The sequence below is a fragment of the Phaethon aethereus genome (genome assembly GCF_964289735.1).
Source record: "Phaethon aethereus genome assembly, chromosome: Z".
NCBI classification, from domain to species: Eukaryota; Metazoa; Chordata; class Aves; order Phaethontiformes; family Phaethontidae; genus Phaethon; species Phaethon aethereus.
The window spans coordinates 25,433,662-25,458,389 of NC_138577.1; the positions used below are offsets into that span (position 1 = coordinate 25,433,662).

The 24,728-nt window shown below is 38.7% G+C and overlaps 1 protein-coding gene across 1 annotated transcript in view; it reads right to left on the reverse strand.

Annotated features, from left to right (window-relative positions):
- Positions 1–618: 618 nt before the first annotated feature.
- Positions 619–24,728, reverse strand: part of CENPK (centromere protein K) — a gene marked incomplete at both ends in the record, with an annotated part of 29,814 nt that continues 5,704 nt past the window's right edge. The window contains 7 exons of the mRNA XM_082013766.1: positions 619–777; positions 3,986–4,036; positions 10,204–10,348; positions 10,626–10,724; positions 10,841–10,923; positions 12,961–13,007; positions 21,806–21,878. Coding sequence (XP_081869892.1) covers positions 619–777; positions 3,986–4,036; positions 10,204–10,348; positions 10,626–10,724; positions 10,841–10,923; positions 12,961–13,007; positions 21,806–21,878 — 657 coding nt within the window. The remainder of the gene's footprint in view (positions 778–3,985; positions 4,037–10,203; positions 10,349–10,625; positions 10,725–10,840; positions 10,924–12,960; positions 13,008–21,805; positions 21,879–24,728) is intronic.

The window sequence follows — 24,728 nt, forward strand, 5'->3', positions numbered from 1 at the left end:
ACGCTCAACATCTGCAGCCCTTTTTAATGAAAGATGTGTCAGCTTTCTTACATGTATTTTATCTTAAAGCCAATAAATTTGTTTGCAAAAGCTCTGGAAAACAGTATTGAGATGATACTTCACTGTTACTTCCAAATGTCTGCAAGGCCATGTATGGGAGGAGCTGAGTTATTTCAAATTTTGCCTCTATAGAGTGCAACAAAATACTAATGGAAATTGAGAAGAGATAAAACAGTCTAAAAAATGAACATTAAGAAGTCATGTATAAAGCATGATTTTTAAAGTACAAAGGACTGTAAACAGTTTTACTTTGCTTATTACCTGAATTTGCATCTTATTAAAACAGCTGAAAAAAACTTTAACATCTTATCATCGCTTGCCATAAAACTGAAAGCCAAGTGTAACTGTGAGCAGTTAGAAGTAGAGATTTTTGTCTTTTTTTCTATTTCAAAATCTGACCAAATAGACATGCTATTAAATAAGAAAAAGAATAATCAAATCATCCAACAAGGAGGTTGCCAGTATGAAAAAAGCTTATCATAAAACATAAGAATGTCTCAGCCTCCAAGTAAGAGTACTGGTGCTTTGTGTTGTTGTAAAATAAACACGTAGGTCATGCTACATGTGAAAGGCTTCTAGGCGTACTCTGTTTGCATCTTCTGGATGTCTCAGGACAATTCCGTATCGCAGCAGCAGCTCAATATAAGGTGGCCAAAATGAGTCATCGATTGTTACATAGGGTTCATGTGGTGTGTTCATTAATTTGTTCATAAGAATCTGGAAGACCAAAAGGATAAGGTTTAGGAAATGAACAAAACAGCTAGATTTTTATCTCCTTTAACTAAATTTATACAAGTGATTGTAATGAGAGACTTATGTAGGCAATGTAAGAAATAGAAGGAGAAATACAAGACCTGTTCAAGGAAGTATTAAAACAAAGAACTTCCAATTATCTTCATTATACCTTTCTTGATGTAAAAATTAGAACTGGAATTCTCCTTTTATCCAGGCTAAGTTTTTCACTATCTGTCAAAAATTGTTAGTGGATTTTAGATGCTATAACTCTAAATGTCTAAAAAATCTGAACATGAATGTGGTAAATGCTTATACAATTAATCTTTAAATCAGTGTCTGTTAATTTAAGATTAAAAGCATTAAATAAGAGGGAAGGCTAGATTTTTGTGAATCACTCACCTCAAAACCATAATGACTTACTGTCAACAAATCACTGTCCCTCAGTCTTTCAGATTTTAGCAGAGAAGAATGTCGTTCTTACAATATTTCTAAATTTCATCTCACTAATAAGGTAAAAAAAAAAAAATCTGTCTTCTTAGATTGGGAAGAATTCTTTTTCCTGTATTTTGTGTCCTTCTGTAGGTAGTGTTAGAAATAAATAAGTTTGTACCTGTAAAAAGTTAAATGTCACAGTCCTAGTGTAACTTCCATGTGGTGGGTTGACCTTGGCTGGACACCAGGTGCCACCAAGACACTCTATCGCTCCCCTCCTCAGTAGGACCAGGGGGGAGAAATTAGGATGGAAAAAACCAATAACTAAACACGTGGGTCAAGATAAAGGCAGTTATCAACATCTTTTTAGCTACCAATACAAAGCACAGCACTATGAGGGCTGCTATGGGGAAAATCGACTCCATCTCAGCCAGATCCAATACACTCCATGTTTGCACATCAGATCTTTTTGCTCATCTCATAAATGGGTGATCCAAATTCTTAATATCATTTCTTGTTTGGGCATGACAAACACTTTACAACAATTCTCCTTCTCTTGATACTTTCTTACATCTCCTTTGTTCCTTATCTAAATGTAGAATTAGTGGAGTTAAAAACACGGATCAGTTTTGACATTCTATTTCTGTTCTTGGAGACCATGTTTATGCCCTCATAACATTGCTCATGGGGAATACTGCAGACATTACAGCTTAAATAATCTTGCCCATCCCATGGTGGTCTCTCTATTTATCCCAGATACTTCATCTTTCTACTCAGAGCTTCCAAATGTTATAGCTTTCCTAATATCAGTAGGTACAAAATACTGGCTGCATTTTAACTGCTAAAGAAAAACTCAAAATCCTCACTACCAGATTTTATTCCTTTTTTTGCGCATTGCTATTTTAAAAAAAAACCCAAGCTACTCTTCTTTTTCAGAACATTCCAAAAAATTATTGCAGTTTATGTGTTTTGCACTTACCTGCCCCAATTCTGAGTATTTACTCCAAATGCATTATTTTAGATGAATTGTTTCTTAGTCTTTTCTGACGTCTAATATTCAAAAATAGCCTTTATAGCTGTAACTTTACATACATTTGTATTGTAAACAGCCTTTCAAATCTTAAAACTCGTTCACTAAATTCTTAGTCAGAAAGGAATAATCCTCAAACTCTTTAAAATGAAAAGAATGACTACATTTGTAAAAAATTACAGCTCATTACTGGAATAAAAAGTAGTATAATAAAAATTCTGAGGTTTGCGTGAGAAAAAAGTTTACTGCTTGCTTACTACTTACACTAATTTAATGAACTACTGATATACCTAAATAGTATAAACATATGCACCTAGCTTGTTGAAGTGGATTTATTAAAAATGTACACTTTCATTATTTAATAAAACACATGGAGATTGAGGAGACATGGCAAGGAACACATACACTATTTGTAATTCTGTGAATAAGGTATATTTTTACAACAGCCAATCCTAAGTCTGTAATTATAATACAAAGATGACTTTGCATTTGTCTTTTTAAGAAAGTATTATTTGTATCTAAGAAAACACTTTTGAAATTTAACAGGCGCTTGAAGCTAGAATCAAGTTGCTCAACAATAAAAGCCCAATAAAACAAAGAAAAGGGACATTGACAGTTTATGTCTAGATAGCTAAAATTAAAAGCTGGAATTTTTGGAAGTAGTATGTTCTTCCAAATGGAAATCGGACATTACTTGGCTGTGCTCACATTTTGAGGATATTAACAATGTTAGAAAAATATGAAGGGCCATTTTAAAGCATTATAAGGATTTTAAAATTTTAATTTCATAGGGAATGTGGCTATTTCAAATTCTGATCTGTTTTCAAGCTCCGCCTATTTTGGCATGAATAGGCATGCTGAGATACTTGAAGCATGTAAAATGATTTTTATGATGTAAGCCCTAAGTCTGGGCTTTAAATTGAAGTACAACAATGTCATAGTGACCAGATCATAGCATCTTAATACCAGAAAGTTGTTATTCATCACATTTTCCCTCAGGAAAAAATTTACCCCTGCTAGGGAGGTCTTACAGATAAATGCTAACAACTGCCTGAACAGTGAGGATGGAGGAGAAATAGGAAATTTCACTTCAAATGCTACATTTAAAACAAGAAGGAACAATGCTCCTTCACAATTACGCTTTGCAGTTCAAATTCATAAATTCAACTGTGATTAAAAATACACATTAAGCCATGCTGGCATACTTATAAAATCAATTAGAAATGCATGAATCAGATTCATTGATTTCCTCATACAAGAAGGTAATCCATTTAATACACAAGACTACACATTAATTGGTCCTTCTATAACTGTTGTTGTATTATAGTTCAGAAATACTTTTATTGAAACAGTACAAAATATAGCATGAAATGGAACAATTGCTATTTTTGTTAAGCATTGGCGTTTGTCTCCCCTAATATGAGCCACTAAGGCTCATAAAATTTCTTTACAATCATTAAAAAATTAAGAAAGAAGGGATAAACATTCTCAAGTTTAAATTGAAGATTTAGTTATCTAAATTATTACCACATCTCTTGTAAAAAAAAATGGGGATTTAATTTGATAGGAATTAAAACAGAAATCTGACATAACATTCTTAAACATTCTACTTTTCAATTAACAATCTTAACCATATGTCATATTCTGTTATTTATTTTATTAATATATTATGATCAGATCTGAGTATTGGAAAATCCCACAAGTCTCCACATAACAAAACCATCTTACCTCTAAAATATCATGCAGCTCTCTCAGTTCTAAAGCTGGCTCAGAAGAATTCTGCAAAGATAACCATTGCCCAGCCAAATTAACAGAAAACAAAACTACATAGTCAGGAAAAATGTTAACTGACAAAGAAAAATAATCACACAACTATTTGATTGCATAGTACACAACAGTTAAAGACTTTTACTTAGATTTAGTCATGACAAAAATACAAGGTAGTACTTAAATAATTACTATACCAGTTCGATATTATACACTTTAAATGTAGTATTTTTTACTTATCAAAAAAGATTAATCATAAGTGATCATAGTATGTCTACCTGGATATACATTTAAATAAAACCATGTACATCACATTTATAAATGCAGTGCAAAACATTCTATGAATATGATCTGTGAGGAAAAAATAATGTTTTTCTTGAACTTTAGAAAAATATTTACAATGCAAATTTGACACAGCTCAAGACTTGAGTTCATAGAACCTTAATATTTTTTCATGATTTGCCAGTGAATATTTCTTTACTTTTACTGACTTAAATTTAAGAAATTGTCCAAGCTTATGAAATAGAATCATTAAAAAAATTTTTAAAAAAGAAATCCTTCTTAAAATATCATTTGTACAGCAATCCATTAGAAAATTACTTGTTTTCATTTGTAGCAAGCAAATCAAGACATTTGCCTATGAGCTAATGCGAATTCCTTAGGCAGCAACGCCAACAAAATTGCTTGTGCTGTTGCACAGTGAACATAATTATTTTATTTTGAAATTTTATCCTTTTTCCCCTTCCACTTCACATTCAAAAAAATAAAGGCAATAATACAGCACTGGTGGCTGCTTACTCTGCACTGCTGTTGAATACGTCAACTTAAGTCCTAAGATATTAACAGATGTGCAGCACCTTATACAAATGCCACTTCTGGAACAGAAGAAGAATACAAACAATAAAGAATTTGTGAAAGGCAAGTTCTGGCTCCTCTTTATCCACAATTCTTAATATTCTCACCTTCAGAAAGCCACAAAGGGGACATACTGCCTGCTCCATGGAAACCTTGCAAACCATGGAGCTAGGCCTCAATAATGCCTATCTTTGTGCCTTTATCTTGATACTAAGCTGAGGAAATAGAATCTATACTAGGAAGCTGCAAAAGCTTCCTTGAAGCAATCATGAAGATACCTCATAGCTTCAGCTGTTGTATTTCCCTGGCAAAAAATATTACTTTGTAATTAGGTAGGGGGTTCAATATTCACATTTCAAAGTTCAAATTAGGTCATGACTTCAGTAATTACTAGGACTGGTATCCTTCGGATTTTATGCTTTGTATATTAGTGTAAAGAGGTTTGCACTCTCATTGAACTAACAAACTTATTTTGCTGGGTTTATAATACACGTTGTGCATACTGATTTGTAAAATTATATTACTTACACATTTTAAGTGTCACCAATATAATAAGTACCTTTGATTAATTAATCCTTATAGAGACACTTTTAAGCAGGATGCTCAGCATTTATTTACTTTACCTAAAAGGCACCTTCTTTTCCCTTCTGTAAGATAGACTGGCATAAAGAATATTCCTAAATTTACGACTTTTCATATTTCTTATCTTGAAAAATTTTGGGTTTTTTTTTTATCCGAGATTTAAAAGGCAAGATAATTCTTACCTCAATCACTACCTATACTAAAGGTGTTGGGCCATGGCAACAGAGGCTAATACGGGCTGCTGTGATTGAGTCTTCCCTCCCACTCCCAATCCCAATCCCAGACGCAGGTGCCTGGTGAAAGGAGGGTGGAACTAGAACATCGAGGCTTAGAGCAGTTCATACTTCTCCGGAGCTGTGCCCTACATACATCAGCCCTGCACATTTGCCCTCAACACAGAACTACTGAGAACACAAGAAGCTGCCACGAAGTTAAGCAAAATTACTGATGTACATAGTTAAGAGTTTGGTTCTTCCAGAGTGTTGGTCCAAGCTGATAATAGATGTTAATAACGTGTTCCCTTGAACCAATGTAACAGCAAATTTCATTGCTAATGCTACCAATTTGTATTTCTGACAGAATAATGAAAACAATATAGGTGAAAATGGCTATCTTTCCTGCCTTCACAGTTAATCACTTAGTTGCATATTACGAGGGACCTGCAGTCTCTCAGCCACTGAGATCCAACCACGTAAAAAGATACAGAATAAGCTATGGATTCACAAGGAGTAAAAAGAAATACAAAGACTTGTCAGAAAACAAACTGTGTTTAAGAGTTCACAAAATTAATAAATAAAATTAAAAGTAAGACAAGGTAACACCTTGCTTAGAAATTTATCACAATAAATTTTACATTTAAGTAAAATTAAAAAAAAGCTAGAAGGTGAGCTTCTGTGAGCAGGGGAAGCATTCATTGATCCCAAACACCTTGGGTCGTTTTTTTTTTTTTTTAGATTTTAGTAAGGAAAATTGCATGAAAGATAGATGAAGGCAGGGTAGCTAATAAGAATTTCTGACAGTATAACAGAGGCTAAGAAATTCAAGCTGTTGATTTTGCTCTGAGGTCTGAGGTTTTACATAAAATCTTCCTCAGAATTCTGAAACACGTATGAGTTCACCATTTCTTATATTTAAAACACAGCTGGATATGACCATGAGCAACCCGATCCAACTTTGACATTGGCATTACCTTAATGATGGTGTTGGAATGGAAAATCTCCAGAAGTCTCTTCTAGCCTATATTTTTCTATGATATTGCATAAATTGTTGTATTTCATTATAGGAAATAAATTTTTACGGAAATAATAAAGCTATGTATGGAAAAAAAGGACAATCGCTTAAAATGCATATGGGAAAGTCATTAATAAGAACCATCAAATAGGAAGATGACATATCAGGCTGAAATCAGGAAATACATGACTGGAAGATGACTGCTAATTAAATCCCTGAAGCTTTAATTTCTTAACGTTGTAACAAAATGTATCATATTTAGTAATAATAGGAAACTGAAGGGATTTATATGCAGAAGAAGTAGGATATAATAGAATAAGATGTTTGAAGACGTTTTGATTTCTTTGCCTCAGTCTTCATTGGCAGTCTTCACTTCTCTTCCCACACCTCTTGAGGGGATGGACTGCAAGACGGGGACTGGAGGAGCCAAGTCCCTCTCACTGGAAGAGAAGATCAGGTTCGAGACCACCTGAGGAACCTGAACATGCACAGGTCTATGGGACCTGATAAGATGCATCCCAGAGTCCTGAGGGAATTGGCTGATGTAGTTGCCAAGCCACTCCCCATGGTATTGGAAAAGTCTTGGCAGTCAGGTGAAGTCCCTGCAGACTGGAAAAAGGGAAACATTGCACCCATTTTTAAACAGGGTAGCAAGGAGGATCCTGGGAACCACTGACCTGTCAGCCTCCCCTCTGCACCTTGGAAGATGATGGAACAGAGCCTCCTGGAAGCTATGTTAAAGCACATGGAGCACAGGGAGGTGATTTGAGACAGCCAGCATGTCTTCACCCAGGGCAAGTCCTGCCTGACCAACCTGGTGGCCTTCTATGATGGAGTGACCACATCAGTGGTCAAGGAAAGAGCTACAGACGTCATCTATCTGGGCTTCTGTAAGTCTTTTGACACGGTCCCCCACAATATTCTTTGCTCTAAATTGGAAAGAGATGGATTTGATGGGTGCACTATTTGGTGGATGATGAATCAGTTGGATGGTCACACCCTGAGGGTCAATGGCTCAATGTACAGATGGAGATCTGTGATGAGTGGTGTCCCTCAGGGGTCCGTACTGGGACCAGTACTCTTTAATATCTTCATCAATGACACAGACAGTGGGATCAAATGCACCCTCAGCAAGTTTGCAGATGACACCAAGGTGAGTGGTGCGGTTGACACACTTAAGGGATGGCATGCCATCCTGAGGGACCTGGGCAAGCTCGAGGAATGGGCCTGTGTGAATCTCATGAGGTTCAACAAGGCCAAGTGCAGAGGCCTGCACCTGGGTCGGGGCAACCCTTGGTATTGGTACAGGCTGGGGGATGAAGGGATTGACAGCAGCACTGCCGAGAAGGACTTGGTGGATGAAAAGCTGGACATGAGCCTGCAATGTGTGCTCACAGCGCAGAAGGCCAATCATACCCTGGGCTGCATCCAAAGAAGTGTGGCCAGCAGGTTGAGGGAGGGGATTCTGCCCCTCTACTCCACTCTGATGAGATCCCACCTGGAGGCCTGCGTCCAGCTCTGGAGCCCTCAGCACAGGAAAGACATGGACCTGTTGGAGCGAGTTCAGAGGAGAGCCACAGAAATGATCAGAGGGATGGAACACCTCTCCTGTGAGGACAGGCTGAGAGAGTTGGGGTTGTTCAGCCTGGAGAAGAGAAGGCTCCAGGGAGACCTTATTGCCACCTTTCAGTACTTAAAGAGGTCTTCTAAGAAAGATGGGGACATCTTTCTTTTTTTAGCAGGGCCTGTTGCAATAGGACAAGGGGTGATAGTTTTAAACTAGAAGAGGGTAGATTTGGACTAGATAAAAGGAAGGAATTCTTCACACTGAGGACGGTGAACCACTGGCACAGTTGGCAGATGCCCCATCCTTAGAAACACGCAAGGCCAGGTTGGACGGGGCTCTGAGCAACCTGATCTAGTTGAAGATGTTCCTGCTTACTGTAGGTGGTGTGGATTAGATGACCTTTAAAGGTCCCTTTCAACCCAAAGATTCTATGAATCTAAGGTGGTTGAATAAGACTTTGAAAATGGGTATCATGCTTTGAAGACTCCATTTGGTATTTTTATGTGCAAAATATGTACTTCGGTACAAAACCATGATTTTTTTCTTTTTAATTAAAAGCTCAGGGTTCATCAGTTGGAAATAACAGGGGAAAAAAAAAAGGGTGCCATCATCTGCTTTTGAGATTACTGTGAGCTAGTTGAATAAGACTTTGAAAATGGATATCATGCTTTGAAGACTCCGTTTGGTATTTTTATGTGCAAAATATGTACTTCTGTGCAAAAACATGATTTTTTTCTTTTTAACTAAAAGTTCAGGATTCATCAGTTGGAACTAACAGGGAAAAACAAAGGGATGCAATCAACTGCTTTTGAGATGACTGTGAGCTAGGAGTTTTGTTTATAATATTGGTTTTTACCACTTTTCAAAAAAGATGAATCCAAGTACAAGCACATAGAGAAAATGGGTTCTATTAGGATAAGCCAGGGAATTGAAAAAAGATTATCTTACAGGAGAAAAACAAGAAAGCTTTGCTAGTTCAATTAAGAAAATAAAGAAAGAGAAGGTAGAAGATTGCTGTCTATAAATATATATGGGGGAATAAACACAAGAAAGAAAAAGAGCTATTCTAAGGATAATCTGGCGTAAGAATACATGGATCTGTACATGAATAAATTTAGACTGGAAGTTAAGAGACAATTTCTAACTAGAGTACTGAGGTACTAGAGCAAACACCAATAGAAACAGTAGTAACAGAAATAATTAGTTTTAAAATGGAGGTCAATGATAATATTAAAGAAATTATATTATATGGTTGTCTGAAATAACAGGGAACTGGATTAAAGAAACCCTTTCTGTTTCTGTATTAAGTGTGTCTGAAAGAAAAACAAACCTCCACCTTTCTGTAGCTTTTTGGTAACTATTCTTTCAAACAGTAATGGCAAAAGGTTTATTTTTACTGCAGACTTGAATTTATTATGCAAAATGCTCCCTGACTGCCTGTTTTCCCTAAAGTTTTAAGATAATTTTTGGCCCAGTTTGCCTGAACAGAAACTGATGGTTAACATTCCAAACTACACTGTAATTATAAACAGTTGTCCTTATTATTGTTCCAAAAATAGTTAGACAATTAAAATTTGCTTTGCCATGGAAAATATGAATCCACTTGCCTAGTTAAGTAGAAAAGAAAATGGAACAGTTTGGAGTGAACCCCTCACCATTTCCAAGTTTGGCACAGCTTGCAGTTCAGTAAGAAATAGAATACATTGCTATGCATCTCAGTGGGTAAAGGATATATGCATTAAAAAAAGAAAATATCCATCTGGGAACAGCCTTAAATAACATAAACCAACCTGAAAAATATCAGTTAAACCCAAAGGATCAGCTGTAAGAACTGTATTTATTTCAAAATATAACTGCAGATTTTATGCTACTGACTTAAAGATATGGCATCTAATTAAATAGAAATTGAACATTCCAAATTTAACAGTTATTAAGAAAAACTTACCGTATTATTTTTAGCACTTCCACATTTCTCTGGAAGGGGAAAATGTTCTTCTAGGAATTCACCCAGAGCATTCAAGAGTTCTTCCTTATATGTCTTTAGTTTCAATATTTGATGTTGCAGTTCCTTAAATGCTTTAGCATTCAAACTAATAGTAAAAACATAGCAAAACAATATGAAATTCAATAAAATAATTAGACAGTTATTAAGTAAAAAAAACCCTTATTTTCTGTTGTTTTAAGTTCAACATCTTGAATCACAGGATATTAGCAGATAGTAGCAATATTTTCCCTGTTTCAAATATGGATTACTAAGTTGTTATTTGATCTATTTAACAAAACAAGGACTATGTTTTAAGAGTTTGCTCATTTGCTCTTCTTGATATTTAAATTCTTCAATATAAAAACTCAACACTGTAGAAATACCTTTTTTTGGAACATTGTTTAATGTTGATCTTTGCCTCTTCTTCAATTCTGTTAAGAGAAAGTAGGATCTGCTCCTGATCCTCATGCCACTGCTGTTCTCTTTGAAACATGAGAAGTAGGAAATGGCACAGTTAAATAGTTTTCCTGGGCAGTCAAAATAAATTATGTGTGGTAAAAAAGCTAATAGCATTCATAAGTCCAAGTTATTGTATTACCTTTGCAGATCTTCCTCCAGTTGTTTATTCTTTAACTGAACTACTGACAGCACCATTTCAAGATTTTTCTTTACTTTCTGCAACTATAAAAAAGTAAAAATAAACTTACAGTTTGCAGATAGCCCAGTCTGTAGTATTTGTTTTATCACAGAATCTTTGGGTTGGAACGGACCTTTTAAGGTCATCTAGTCCAACCACCCTGCAATAAGCAGGGACATCCTCAACTAGATCCAGTTGCTCAGAGCCCCATCCAACCTGGCCTTGCATGTTTCTAAGGACGGGGCATCTACCACCTCTCTGGGCAACCTGTGCCAGTGGTTCACCAACCTCAGTGTGAAAAATTTCTTCCTTCTAGCTAGTCTAAATCTACCCTCTCTTAGTTTAAAACTATTACCCCTTCTTCTATTGCAACAGGCCTTGCTAAACAGTCTGTCCATATCTTTCTTAGAAGACCCCTTTAAGTACTGAAAGGTGGCAATAAGGTCTCCCCAGAGCCTTCTCTTCTCCAGGCTGAACAACCTCAACTCTCTCAGCCTGTCTTCACGAGAGTTGTTCCATCTCCCTGATCATTTTGTGGCCCTCCTCTGGACCCACTCCAACAGGTCCATGTCTTTCCTGTGCTGAGGGCTCCAGAACTGGGTGCAGGACTCCAGATGAGTGGATTAGAGGGGCAGAATCCTCTCCCTCGACCTGCTGGCCACCCTTCTTTGAATGCAACCCAGGGTATGGTTGGCCTTCTGGGCTGCAAGTGCACGCTGCTGGCTCATGTCTATGTAAGGTTGTATCTGTAAATCTGATAAAGAGGGCCAAAATTAGCTGGAATTTCTTAAGAGATATGGCTATAGAGTGACACACTATTTTTAAATCCAGTTGGAGCTATTTAAAATGTTACTGCCACCAGTTCCTCATTAGTGTCTTACTGAGGCTCTGTAAAATAACATAGTTGATTTTACCTGAAGCAAATTATGGAGCACACACATGAACTGCTCATCTGTTGAAAAGCAGGAGAAATAATCCACAGCACCAGTGCTGCATTGTCTAATCACTGCAGCTATTTGCAAGAATGAATCTGTGCTAATTGCACCAACATAAAATGTATAGCACTCAGAAAACAAAGATGCTGCAAAGAAGGACTAATTGCATCCATGAATTAAATGGACCTCAGTGATATGGACATATTTGGGAGAGGAAAGAAGGAGAAATAAAACTACTGCAGCCAGAAGTTATATGCGCTGCTGAAGATATACAGTGGACTCTCAATGGACTGGGTCTTTCATTAGTGCATTATCTAATGCAAAATGGTATTTCTAATAGTTTATGTCTCTTTAATATAAACCTATGATTTGTTTGTATTTTGTCTCCTTCCATACAAACTATAAGAACTTTTGTATTAAGCTTAAAGAAATAAGAATAGTGAAAATATTCTACAGAAGCAAATATGCTCTATATATGCAACATCTGAAAAAAAAATTGAATCCTCAACAGAAGAGTCCACAAAAAGGGTTATCAGATCTAATATGCCATAGCAATACAGTCAAATTAAAGTGTGTAACCAAACAAATTGTTAATAGTGACACTTAACAGCAGTTGGGTTCTCTGTTGTGAGTGATACTAGACGGAAGAAAGCTGCTAGGAAGAAGAAAACCAAAAAGTTGGGTTTTTTTAAGCCATAGCGACAGGAATATTCTGAGGTCATGTTGCATACCAATGTCCAATCAATATAGTGTAATGCTACCCCTAAGGCATTCTTAAGTTGCTCTTTCTTCCAAGGCTGGAAGAACTCAACAAACTATTTGCAAATTATTGACACAGAACTCTAGATCTAAGAATAGTGACTATTCTGTGTAACACATAATGTTACATTATTTTATATCAAGTATGAAATGCAATATATACAAAATTTTTGTTTAAAAGATCATTCATTACCACTAGGACATTTTTGTAGTTATAATAACAGGGGAAGAAAAACATTAGAACAACAACAGTCCCTGAAGAATCATACACAGTATCTTAGCAGTAGTCCATCACTGGAGTAGCCAGAGGAAAATGTAGCAATTGTAGACACTGTTTTCATTTTTTCAATGACATTTTATCACGCCTTCACAAACAAAAAGACTTACCTCTTCTTTTCCTAATGCTGACAGTACATCTGGATTGGCAGAAATTACTGAAAAAGAAAATTAATTGGTTTTTTTGCACTGGATGATACAGATTTGTTTATACTGAAAAGCAGCCTGGCTAGAGAGAAACTTGTGTAGCCTCTAAAAAACTAGCTTGGCTGTCGGCAGCCATTTAACCACATTTTATGGTGTCCTGCTGGGCTAATCTTCTGATCTTCTGTCAGTTTTCAACAAATTAAATTAGACTGAAAAAAGTGTGGTGTTAATACTTCTGTGTTATTTCTTATACCTGAACTAGCTCAGGTACATGAAATGCGAAGTACAGTCATACTTCAAGATAAACAAGCCTGATTTTTTTCAGTGGAAGGGATTCCATCACCATTATCAATGTGGGCAATCAAATTCTTCCTGTCTTCGAATTCCTTGTTAAACAGCCTCCCAAATGCCTCATCAGCAGTGTGAAACCTATCAGATTTAAAGATCTTTAAAAGTCTGTCGCCATCCTTACTGTTCACAAGAACAGCGACACGTAGGGAGATGAAAGACCCAGCAAGATCAATAGCCTAACTCCAACCCTAAGCAACAGGGAAAGTATGGTACTATTCAAGGATGTGGTAATGTTTCCCCAGAATGCTTCTGCAAAACACAGTGATTTATGGCTCATGGATTTTCTGAATAAAAAGTGAACTCTTGTATTTGATAGTCTTCAATGGACTCCAATCAATTCTCAGTTCCATGTCAACATGCAGCATATGCATAAACATGTAACTTTTGAAAAAATGAAGCATTTGAATCTATTAACTGGAGAAATGAAAGCTACTCTAAAAGATTTAAATCTTAGTATGACAGAGATATTTTTTGTCCAAGCTTGGGCTCCAAATCTCTAATCTTAAAAATAACTACCTCAATAAAAGCTTTTTCTTTAACAAAAAGGAGAACCCTTAACCCTCTCATAAAAGCATTAAATATCTTCTAAATATAATACAGTTGATTTCAGAAATTTATAGATGTACTTTTTTTTTTGTAAAGTAATTTTATAATTTTTATCTCCACAAATTTTTAGAAGCCTTGGATTACCAGTTTTAAAAGCAGCAAAACTACTTGGGTTCAAAATGCATTAAATTACATGTTGCAATAAAATCCCTTTTACTTAGAGAATTACTGTCTTTAAATCTTGACACAAAATTTGAGTAGAGCGCTCCCAAATTAAGCTAACGTTTAAGAGCTGTGGGAGGTAGTGGCCTGTGCTATTATTGGAGCAAGATTTCTTTAATGACATGAATATCCTAAACACACATGATAAAATTCATTGGTGTGCTTTTATTCACTAGCATATTTGAAGAAACCCATACAACTCTTCCCCCCACCACTCCTCCCCCTGATTATCATGAGCCCTCACTACCTGGAATTACCAATTTCTACCACTGGCTTCTAACACCTCTTCATTTCTAGATACCTAATCCTGAGCATGTGCTTCCCAGTCAATATTCATATTGTGTAAATATCTGTATTGGGTTTGCATGGCAAGGTTTTGGTAGTGGGGTGGAGCTGCTGGGGTGGCTTCTGTGGGAAGCTGCTAGAAGCTTCCCCTATGCCCGAGAGAGCCAATGCCACCAGCTCCAAAATGGATCAAGGCTGAGCTCTGCTGAGCAGCCTTGCTGCTGGCCAAGGCTGAGCCCATTAGCAACACAGGTAGAGGCTCTGGGATAACACATTTAAGAAGGGGAAAAAACCCACGGCACAACAGCAATTGCAGATGGAGAAGACAGGAGTGAGAATATGTGAGACACAACTCTGCAGACACCAAGGCCAGTGAAGAAAGAGTGGCAGGAGGGGCTCCAGGTGGCAGAGCAGAGTCCCCTGCAGCCCAGGGTGAAGACCATGGTGAGGCAGGCTGTCCTCCTGCAGCCCATGGAGGACCATGGTGAGGCAGGCTGTCCTCCTGCAGCCCATGGAACACCACACTGGAGCAGATCTCCACCTGCATCCCAGGGAGGACCCCACACCAGGGCAGGTGGATGCCCAAAGGAGGCTGTGACCCTATAGGAGGCCCATGCTGGAGCAAGCTCCTGGCAAGACCTGTGGGCCCATGAAGAGCGGAGCCCACAGTGGAGCAGGTTTGCTGGCAGGACTTGTGACCCTGCAGGGGACCCAGGCTGGAGTACTCTGTTCCTGAAGTGTGTGAGGGACCCAGATTGGAGCAGCTTGTGAAGAACTGCAGCCCATGGGAAGGACATTGGAGAAGTTCATGGAAGACTGTGTCCTGTGGGAGGGACCTTATGCTGGAGCAGGGGAAGCGTGTGAGGAGTCCACCCCCTGAGGAGGAAGGAGGAACGGAAACAGTATGTGATGAACTGACCACAACCCCCCTTCCCCGTCTCCCTGCACTGCTGGTGGGGAGGAGGTAGAGAAAAAATTGGGAGTGAAGTTGAGCCCAGGAAGAAGGGAAGGGTGGGGGGAAAGTTTTAAGATTTGGTTTTATTTCTCCTTATCCTACTCTGATTTGATTGCTAATAAATTAAACTAATTTCCCCAAGTTAAGTCTGTTTTGCCCATGAGCCTTTTCTTATACTTTCTCACTTTCTCTCCTCTGTCCAGCTGAGAAGGCGAGCGATAGAGTGGCTTTGGTGGGCACCTGGCATCCAGCCAGGGTCAACCCACCACAGTATCAGAATACGAGGCCACATCTTCATAGGAAAGAAATCACTAACCCTAATTTAGTGAAGGAATAGTGCAGATCTAAGACACAGGGACAACAAAATTCATGGCAGCTGCTACTGTGAAGAGCACAGGTTGCTCTGTCTACTATCAGTTAAAGCTTTTTCAGTGAAATCACTAGAATTGAACTAGAATCAATAGAATGAATTACTAGACTTGCAAAAATCAAATGTCAAACAGAATTGCCTAGTGATACATAGTACAAAGTACATAGTAGGCAAAATACTACCAGATGCTAGGAATGTAAAAGCAACTACTATGCACACATCTATACAGAAACTCCTATTAAAATAAGAGAAATTTACCATAATACTGATATTTTGCAAAGAAAAACAGAAATTAGGAAAAGACCACAACTTTTTATAGTTTAAAATATGTCTGCTTCCACTTCCTTATTTTGCAAAGGTAAAAGTTAAATTCTATTTTTATGAGCCAAATGCTTGTTAAGAAGTTTTAATTCAGCTGATCTAGCAGCTCTACAGCTACATAAATAGTACCAGAAATTTAGAAAGAATGAAAGACTAAAGTAAAAGCTCTGCAAAAATAAAATTTGCATTGTGGATTCAAGTCCGTTTGCCAATATTGTACCCAAAGAAATGTAGGACTGCCAAATTATAACCTCTGAAAATAACGTTTAAAATTGAAATGCTGACAAGCCCTCATTTACAAGAAATGAACTGGCCATTAATAAAAGCAAAAACCGAAGCAAAAAGACAGACTGATACTCATGCTCTATTAGTAAACTGCATGAAATTAGTATTTCTGCTATACATATTTAGATCAATTCAGACAATTAATTTATCTAAATTCATGCTGTTGGAAAGCTATGATGTGGTTGCCATTACTGAAACTTGGTGGGACGAATCTCACAACTGGAGTGCGGCTATAGATGGCTACAGGCTGTTCAGAAGGGACAGGCGAGGAAGGAAGGGAAGAGGCGTTGCCCTCTACATCAAGAAATGGATAGAGTGTGAAGAGCTGTCTCTGAAGAATAGCCATGAGCAGGTCGATAGCTTAAGGGTAAGAATCAGGGACCAAGTCAACAAAGGGAACCTCGTGGTTGGTGCCTACTACAGGCCACCCAATTAAGGGGAGCCTATTGATGAAGGCTTCTTACTCCAGCTACAGGAGGCATCAGGCTTGCAGGCTCTCGTCCTGCTGGGGGACTTCAACCACCCTGACATCTTCTGGAAAAGTAGCACGGTGAGCTATAGGCAATCCAATATAGGCTATAAGGTGAGCTATAATGACTCCTGGAGTGCATGGAGGATAAATTCCTGTGCCAGATAACAGACAGCCCTACCAGAGGGGATGCCATACTGGACCTGTTGGTCCCCAACGCATGTGAGCTAATTGGTGACATCAAGATTGGAGGCAGCCTGGGCTGCAGTGGTCAAACACTAGTGGAGTTTGCAATCCTGAGGATATGGGGCAGAAGAAGAGTCCCCTTGAGGAATGGGCCTGTGGGAACCTCATGAGGTTCAGAACGGCCAAGTGTAGGCTTCTGCACCTGGGTCAGGGCAACTCCTGGTATTGGTACAGGCTGGGGGATGAAGGGGTTGACAGCAGCACTGCCGAGAAGGACTTGCAGGTACTGGTGAATGAAAAGGTGGACATGAGCTGGCCCACAAGGCCAACCATACCCTGGGCTGCATCCAAAGAAGTGTGGCCAGCAGGTCAAGAGAGGCAATTCTGCCCCTCTCCTCTGCTCACATGAGACCCCACCTGGAGTCCTGCATCCAGTTCTGGAGCCCTCAGCACAGGAAAGACATGGACCTGTTGGAGAGGGCCCTGAGGGCTACAGAAATGATCAGAGGGCTGGAACACCTCTCTTGTGAGGACAGGCTGAGAGTTGGGGTTGTTCAGCCTGGAGAAGAGAAGGCTCCAGGGAGACCTTACTGCCACCTTTCAGTACTTAAAGAGGTCTTAGAAGAAATATGGGGACAGACTGTTTAGCAGGGCCTGTTGCGATAAGACAAGGGGTAATGGTTTTAAACTGAAAGAGGGCACATTTAGAACAGATCTAAGGAAGAGATTTTTCAGAGTGAGGGTGGGGAACCACTGGCACACATTGCCCGCAGAGGTGGTAGATGCCCCATCCCTGGAAACATTCAAGGCCAGGATGGACAGGGCTCTGAGCAACCTGGTCTAATGGAAGACATCCCTGTTCATTGCAAGGGAGCTGGACTAGATTACCTTAAAAGGTCCCTTCCACACCACATTATTCTATGATCCTATGATCTTTCTTACCACTGCCCTCAGGATGGACCATTCAACCAATTCCTCATCCCATCAGTTCACCCATCAAATCCATAGGTCTCCAATATAGAGAGAAGGGTGTTGTGGGGGACCGTGTCAAAGGCCTTACAGAAGCCCAGAGCAATGTCATTGGTAGCTCTTTCCTTGACCACTGCTGTGGTCACTCCATCATGGAAGGCCACCAGGTTGGTCAGGCAGGACTTGCCCTGGGTGAAGACATGCTGGCTGTCTCAAATCACCTCCCTGTGCTCCATGTGCTTTAACATAGCTTCCAGGAGGCTCTGTTCCATCATCTTCCCAGGCACAGAGGGGAGACTGACACGTCGGTAATTCCCATGGTCCTCCTTGCTACCCTGTTTAAAAATGGGTGCAATGTTTCCCTTTTTCCAGTCTGCAGGGACTTCACCTGACTGCCAAGACTTTTCCAATACCATGGGGAGTGGCTTGGCAACTACATCAGCCAATTCCCTCAGGACTCTGGGATGCATCTTATCAGGTCCCATAGACCTGTGCATGTTCAGGTTCCTCAGGTGGTCTTGAACCTGATCTTCTCTTCCAGTGGGAGGAACTTGGCTCCTCCAGTCCCCATCTTGCAGTCCATCCTCTTGAGAGGGAAGAGGGACTGCCAGTGAAGATTGAGGCAAAGAAGTCACTGAGTACCTCAGCCTTCTCCTCATCCACTGTTACCGGTCTGTCAGTCTTGTTCATCTAGCAGGGTACGCTTTCTTTCACCTTCCTTTTCTGGCTGACATACCTGTAGAAGCCCTTATTATTCTTTGCATCCCTTGCCAAGTTGGGCTCCAGCTGTGCCTTGGCCTTCCTGACCTCATCCCTACGCAACCGGGCAGCATCCCTGTACTCTTCCCAGGATGCCTTTCCCTGCTTCCACTACCTGTGTATTTCCTTCTTGCCCTTTAGTTTGACTAACAGGTCTCGACTCAGCCATGCCTTGCCTTCCTGATTTCTTACATGTGTGGATCAAGAGCTCTTGCACTCTAGGGAAAGTGTCTTTGAATACCTGCCAGCTCTGTTCTGCTCCCTTGTGTCTGAGTGCAGTTTCTCATTCCAATTGTATTCCATACATAAGATGTCATGCTCAGCATATAAAGCTGGGAAAAGAAGGAAGGTGTGGGAGGATGTTCGGACTTATGGCATTTGTCTTCCCAAGTAACCAGTATGCATGATGGAGCCCTGCTTTCCTGGACATGGTTGAAAACCTGCCTGCCCATGGGAAATAGTGAATGAATTCCTTCTTTTTTGCTTTGCTTGTGTGTGTGGCTTTTGCTTTACCTATTAAAGAGTCTTTATCTCAACCCACAATTTTTCTCACTTTTACCTTTCTGATTCTCCCCGGGGTGAGTGAGCAAATGGCTGTGTGGGGCTTAGTTACTGGCTGGGATTAAACCATGACATGCATCCAGCTCAGGAGCCCTCAGCACAGGAAAGACATGGACCTGTTGGAGTGGGTCCAGAGGACGGCCACAGAAATGATCGGAGGGATGGAACGCCTCTCCTGTGAAGACGGGCTGAGAGAATTGGGGTTATTCAGCCTGGAGAAGAGAAAGCTCTGGGGAGACCTTGCAGCCTTTCAGGCCTTAAAGGAGGCTTATAAGAAAGCTATGAACAGACTTTTTAGCAGGGTCTGTTGTGATAGTACAAGGGGTAATAGTTTTAAACTAAGAGAGGTTAGATTTGGACTAGCTAGAAGGAAGAAATTTTTCACACTGAGGTTGGTGAAACATTGGAGCAAGTTGCCCAGAGAGGTGGTAGATGCCCCATCCCTGGAAACATTCAAGGTCAGGTTGGACAGAGCTCTGAGCAACCTGATCTAGTTGGGGATGTCCCTGCTCATTGCAGGGAGGTTAGACTGAATGTCCTTTAAAGGTCCCTTCCTACCAAAACTATTCTATGATTCTACGAATGTTTTCAATTAGGTAATTCTTCCTTCAAAACAAACAGTAGTTAGAAAGGAGCCAAGAGGGACAGAAAACGTGTAAGCACAGTAGACTCTTCATTTGCATACAAGCACTATAAGTCTATTCAAATTCTTCGCAGCAACTTTTTTTTCTTTCCCTCAGAAAGGTAGTCAAAAAGGCAAAGCTTTAGCTGCAAATATTATTTGCGTTATAATATGCCTAGATAATTTCTCTAGTACAAAATTATGATTTCTAATAATAAATCTTACCACCTGAGAACTGGTAAGAATTGTTGAGTAAAGGCAGTCAGCAAGCTATTAAGAATTAAGTCAAGCCCCAAAAATATTTTTAAGCAAATAGCTTAAAGTTGGAAATAATTACGTATTTTTGTAAGGAAACCTAACATCTCCAGGTATTTTACCTAGCTAAAAACTGTAAGTGCTTTCAATTAATTTGCTTTAAGCCAGCAACTTATTCATGAGCAGCAGCCAAGGACCAGTATTTTCCAAATCCATTCAATGTCATACTTTTGGTCTACATACCTCTAAGAAGCATTTGAGGTTGACCGTTCCTACCAACAGGCTTACCAAGCATATGAAGTATGAATTTATTCTAACAGAGCAACAATATCTATTTATAAGAAAGAAGAAATATTTTTTTTTCCAGCTGCTACTTATTGGTCACAATGTGCAGCAAGTACATGTACTTTGAAAGAAGCTGGAGAAGTGACTAAATGCATTCCAATTTGGCCAAATGACAAAATATTGAAAATCACCACTTGCTGTCTAAAACACATTGCTATCATTTTGTAAACACTAAAAAACCCCCAAGTCTCTTCTGGCATAAAAATACTCAGACAAGTCATTGTATCAATTTAAAGATTAAATAAGTTTTACTGGGTTGAAAGGTGCTAACGGTTCCTTGACAGGAGAGACAACAGTGAGTGCTACCAGAATACTAACAGTGCAGTGTAAACTGTTTTAGGAGTCTCCACACATCTGAAAAAACAGATTACTTTACTCACACTTAGATTCTGAATGGTTTTTATTTTCAGTGTCTGGCCACATTAGCCTTGCAATAGAGTGAAATCAGTCAGCACTGATGCTTACGTACAGACAGAATTTTGAAGAACTGAGGAATTTACACCTTTTCACAGATAATGCCTAACTAATGTAAGAGCTCGTCTCAGTGGTTTGTGTTTCTCAGGATCAATAAGTGATCTGGATTCCTGTGTTGTTAAAATAAACTGAAGTGTCTTTTACCACCGTTTCTTGACATGAAATCTCTGACCCTGTTAAATCAAAGCTAGATATTTTATTACAGTGTAACTGGCTTACTGCTAAAGGTTTCCTTCAGAGTTTCAGTTCATATATCATAATACAACACAATTTTATGAAGTATTAATTTTAAAAAAATCAAAGTAGGTACGGTTAAAAATATGTTTTCGTAAATTATTGTTAATTATTAGCAATACTTGCAAAGATAAAAAATATATCAGCTACTTAAAAGACAAAATGAAGACAAAATTCTTTGCCAAATTAGTCTGTCCTGAAAAGGAAATAGAAATGAAAGCTGGAGAAGAAGCAATCTCAGAAAGGAGAAACCTGAAGGAGAGTAACAGCATAATGAAATTTTGTTATTTTGTTAGGAGATCTGCTAGCAGTTATTTTTCCATTTAACTGACTGAGGAATGGTGATATGAATCATGCATTTATTTGTCCAGAATCATAAGATTAAGTTATAGTAGAATTCACTTTGAATTCTAAGTTTACTGAGAACTGAAGTGCAAAAAAGAGTATAGAAATGAAACATACATGCTACTGTGGGAAGAATTTACTTTTTAAGTAGTTATAGTATGAAAATACATTCCATATATACACAATTTAAGATGCCTAGATGAAAGAAACTTGGCATAAGTTTATACTCTTCCTTACATGGAAGCAGTTACTTACTTTCAGGACTCCTTTTTTGCCATTGATGATATTCTGCTGTTAAAGTTTTCACTCGTGTCAGTAACAAGGAAAGCTGAAAAACAAGAAAAGAAGCCTCTTTTGAAGTGTGTTGGGTTGCATTAGAGTAAAATGAGATAGAACGGGTTAGAAATTAAATTATTAAGTTTATACAGCAGAAAACAAAAGAGCATCTGTTACAACAGACCACTTATTCCTTCAAAAGATTTAAAAAGATTTTAAAGATCAAGAAACATCTTTATTCTTTTTTCAAAAGGGAGAAATCAGAAGTAGTCAGAGTTGGAATTTCTCTCCTAATTTCCTCTTTCATATCAGACAATGACCACCACTGAAGATGAGCCACTAAAAGCAATGACAATAGTTCACATCCCCACTCCTCCTTAGATGCATGGTGGATACACATTTAAGGTTAAATGGACTGTGCTTGATATGTGTGATTACTAAACAAAAGATTGTCTTCCAAAAAAACCACATCTGTGGACTCAACAAAAAATGCTTTAGAACTAGTACTGTAATCACTGAAAATATAGGAGCAGTAAGAAAAAACATCAGTTCAGAAGAGTTCATTAAAAACGCTTAAACTAAACAACAATAGTTTTTAAAAAATATACTTATTTTAAGATCTTCATATGTTCTGGAGAAAAAATATATTCATTATTACAATTCCACTTCCTGAAAATGAGGACTACACCTATAATTTTTCTTCAAACACATTGTAAATTACACTTAGATATCATATTACAAGTAATCTGATAAGAAATTAAGCATACATTTAAATAGAAAAGGTACTGCTGATATGGTCAAGCTTTCCATAAAAACCACTGCAGATTGCATCATCTAAAAAGAAAAGTATGCTAAAATTCATCAGCCAAGTTCTTACAACAAAAATATCATGCATTGACAACTTAAGCTTAGCTTTTCACTACTCAAAGTAACTTTGTACAGTACATCTTCAAAAGACAACCTTTTAAAATAAAATAAAAGAAAACAAACATAAAACAAAAGAAATAATCATCATTAAAACATTTCCTATTTTCTAGATCAGGTAGTGTCATCTCTTTTGTAATGGAGCACTACTCTTAACAATACCACTAGCTCATTCTTTGTTCCTTTAAACTTCAAGTACCTTTACAACCTTCTTAAATTGTGGGACCCAGAGCGGCACACAGTACTCTAAGTGAGGCCACATCAATGCTAAATACAGCAGGATAGTCATCTCTCTTGACTGTTTGGTTATACTGGGTTTGATGCGCCCCAGAATGTGGTTTGCCCTCTTGGCTGCCAGGGTACACTGCTGACGCGTACTGAGCTTAACATCAAATCTGCATCCAGATTATTGGTAAATACAATGAACAGAACTGGCCCTCGAATTGAGCCCTGAGGAACACCATTGGCAACCAGTCACTAGCCGGATGTAGTCCCCTTCACTACAACCCTTTGAACTCTGCCCTTCAGCCAGTTCTTCACCCAGCACACCATGTACCTGCTTATCTCACAGCTGGACAACACGTCCAGAAGGATGCCTGTGAGAAACAGTATCAAAAGCCTTACTAAAATCCAGAAAAAATACATCCACTGCTTTCCCTTCATCCACTTGGTGGGTGACCTTATCATAGAAGGGTATCAAAACAGTTAAACAGGATTTTCCCCTTGTGAGCCCATGTGGACTGTGCCTGATGATTGCATTATTCTTTAAATGTCTTTGAATAGCACCCAGTATGATCTTCTCCAGAATTTTTCCAGGTACTGAGGTTGGCGTAATGGGTCTGTAGTTTCCTGTGTCAATACAAGTGTCTATGATAGGGCTGCAATAAGACCCCATGAAAGTTGCTGACAGAGGATATAACACGAGCTTTCCCTCTCCTCCCTATTTGCTATCACGAAGTGCAATCTTAATTTAGTATTCATTTTTGCAACTCCATTTAATCATTGTCTTACTATGATAGTTTTCAAGAAAAGTATATGTCGTGGTTTAGCCCCAGCCGGCAACTAAGCACCACGCAGCCGCTCACTCACTCCCCCTCCCACAGTGGGACGGGGGAGAGAATTAGGAAAAAAAAACCTCGTGGGTTGAGATAAACACAGTTTAATAGGACAGAAAGAGAGAAGGAAACAACAATGATAATACCAACAAAGGAACGTACAAGAACAAGTGATGCCCAATACAGCAATTGCTTACCACCCGGCGACTGACAGCCCGTCCCCGAGCAGCGATTTCCACCCCCGAGCTAACTCCAGTTTATGTACTGGGCATGATGTCATATGGTAGGGAATATCTCTTTGGCCAGCCTGGGTCAGCTGTCCCAGCTGTGTCCCCTCCCAGCTCCCTGTGCACCCCCAGCTTCCTTGCTAGCAGGCCAGCACAAGAAGCTGGACTGTCCTTGACTGCTTAGCAACAATCCAAAACGTCAGCACCTTATCAACAGTTTCTCATCCCAAATCCAAAACACAGTCTCACACTGGCTTCTGTGAAGAAAACCAGCTCTATCCTGGCTGAAACCAGGACAGTTTATCTCAAAAGTTTAAGTATTAATTACAAGGGTACGATGCGCTTGGTAAAGCTGTGAAGAAACATAAAAACCCTGGTCTACACCCCATTAAAAATTTATTTCTACTTATAGGATTTTATCCAGAGTCCTAAAAGGAGAAAAAGATTGTATTTTATGCATTTGAGTATGCATCTTCACTTATTTATTCTGAGTAAATAATAGTTTAGAACATAGTTCATTACTAACAAGAGCTTAGTGTTAGTAACTACATAGTAATTAAACATCTGAATGTATTAGACAAATCTTTGAAGAAAAGTGCTCTTTTTGTGAATTATTTGTGTTGAATTAACTATCTGAACACTCTTACTGAAGTCACACAAGATGGAGATTTGTAAGACCCACACATTTCACCCAAC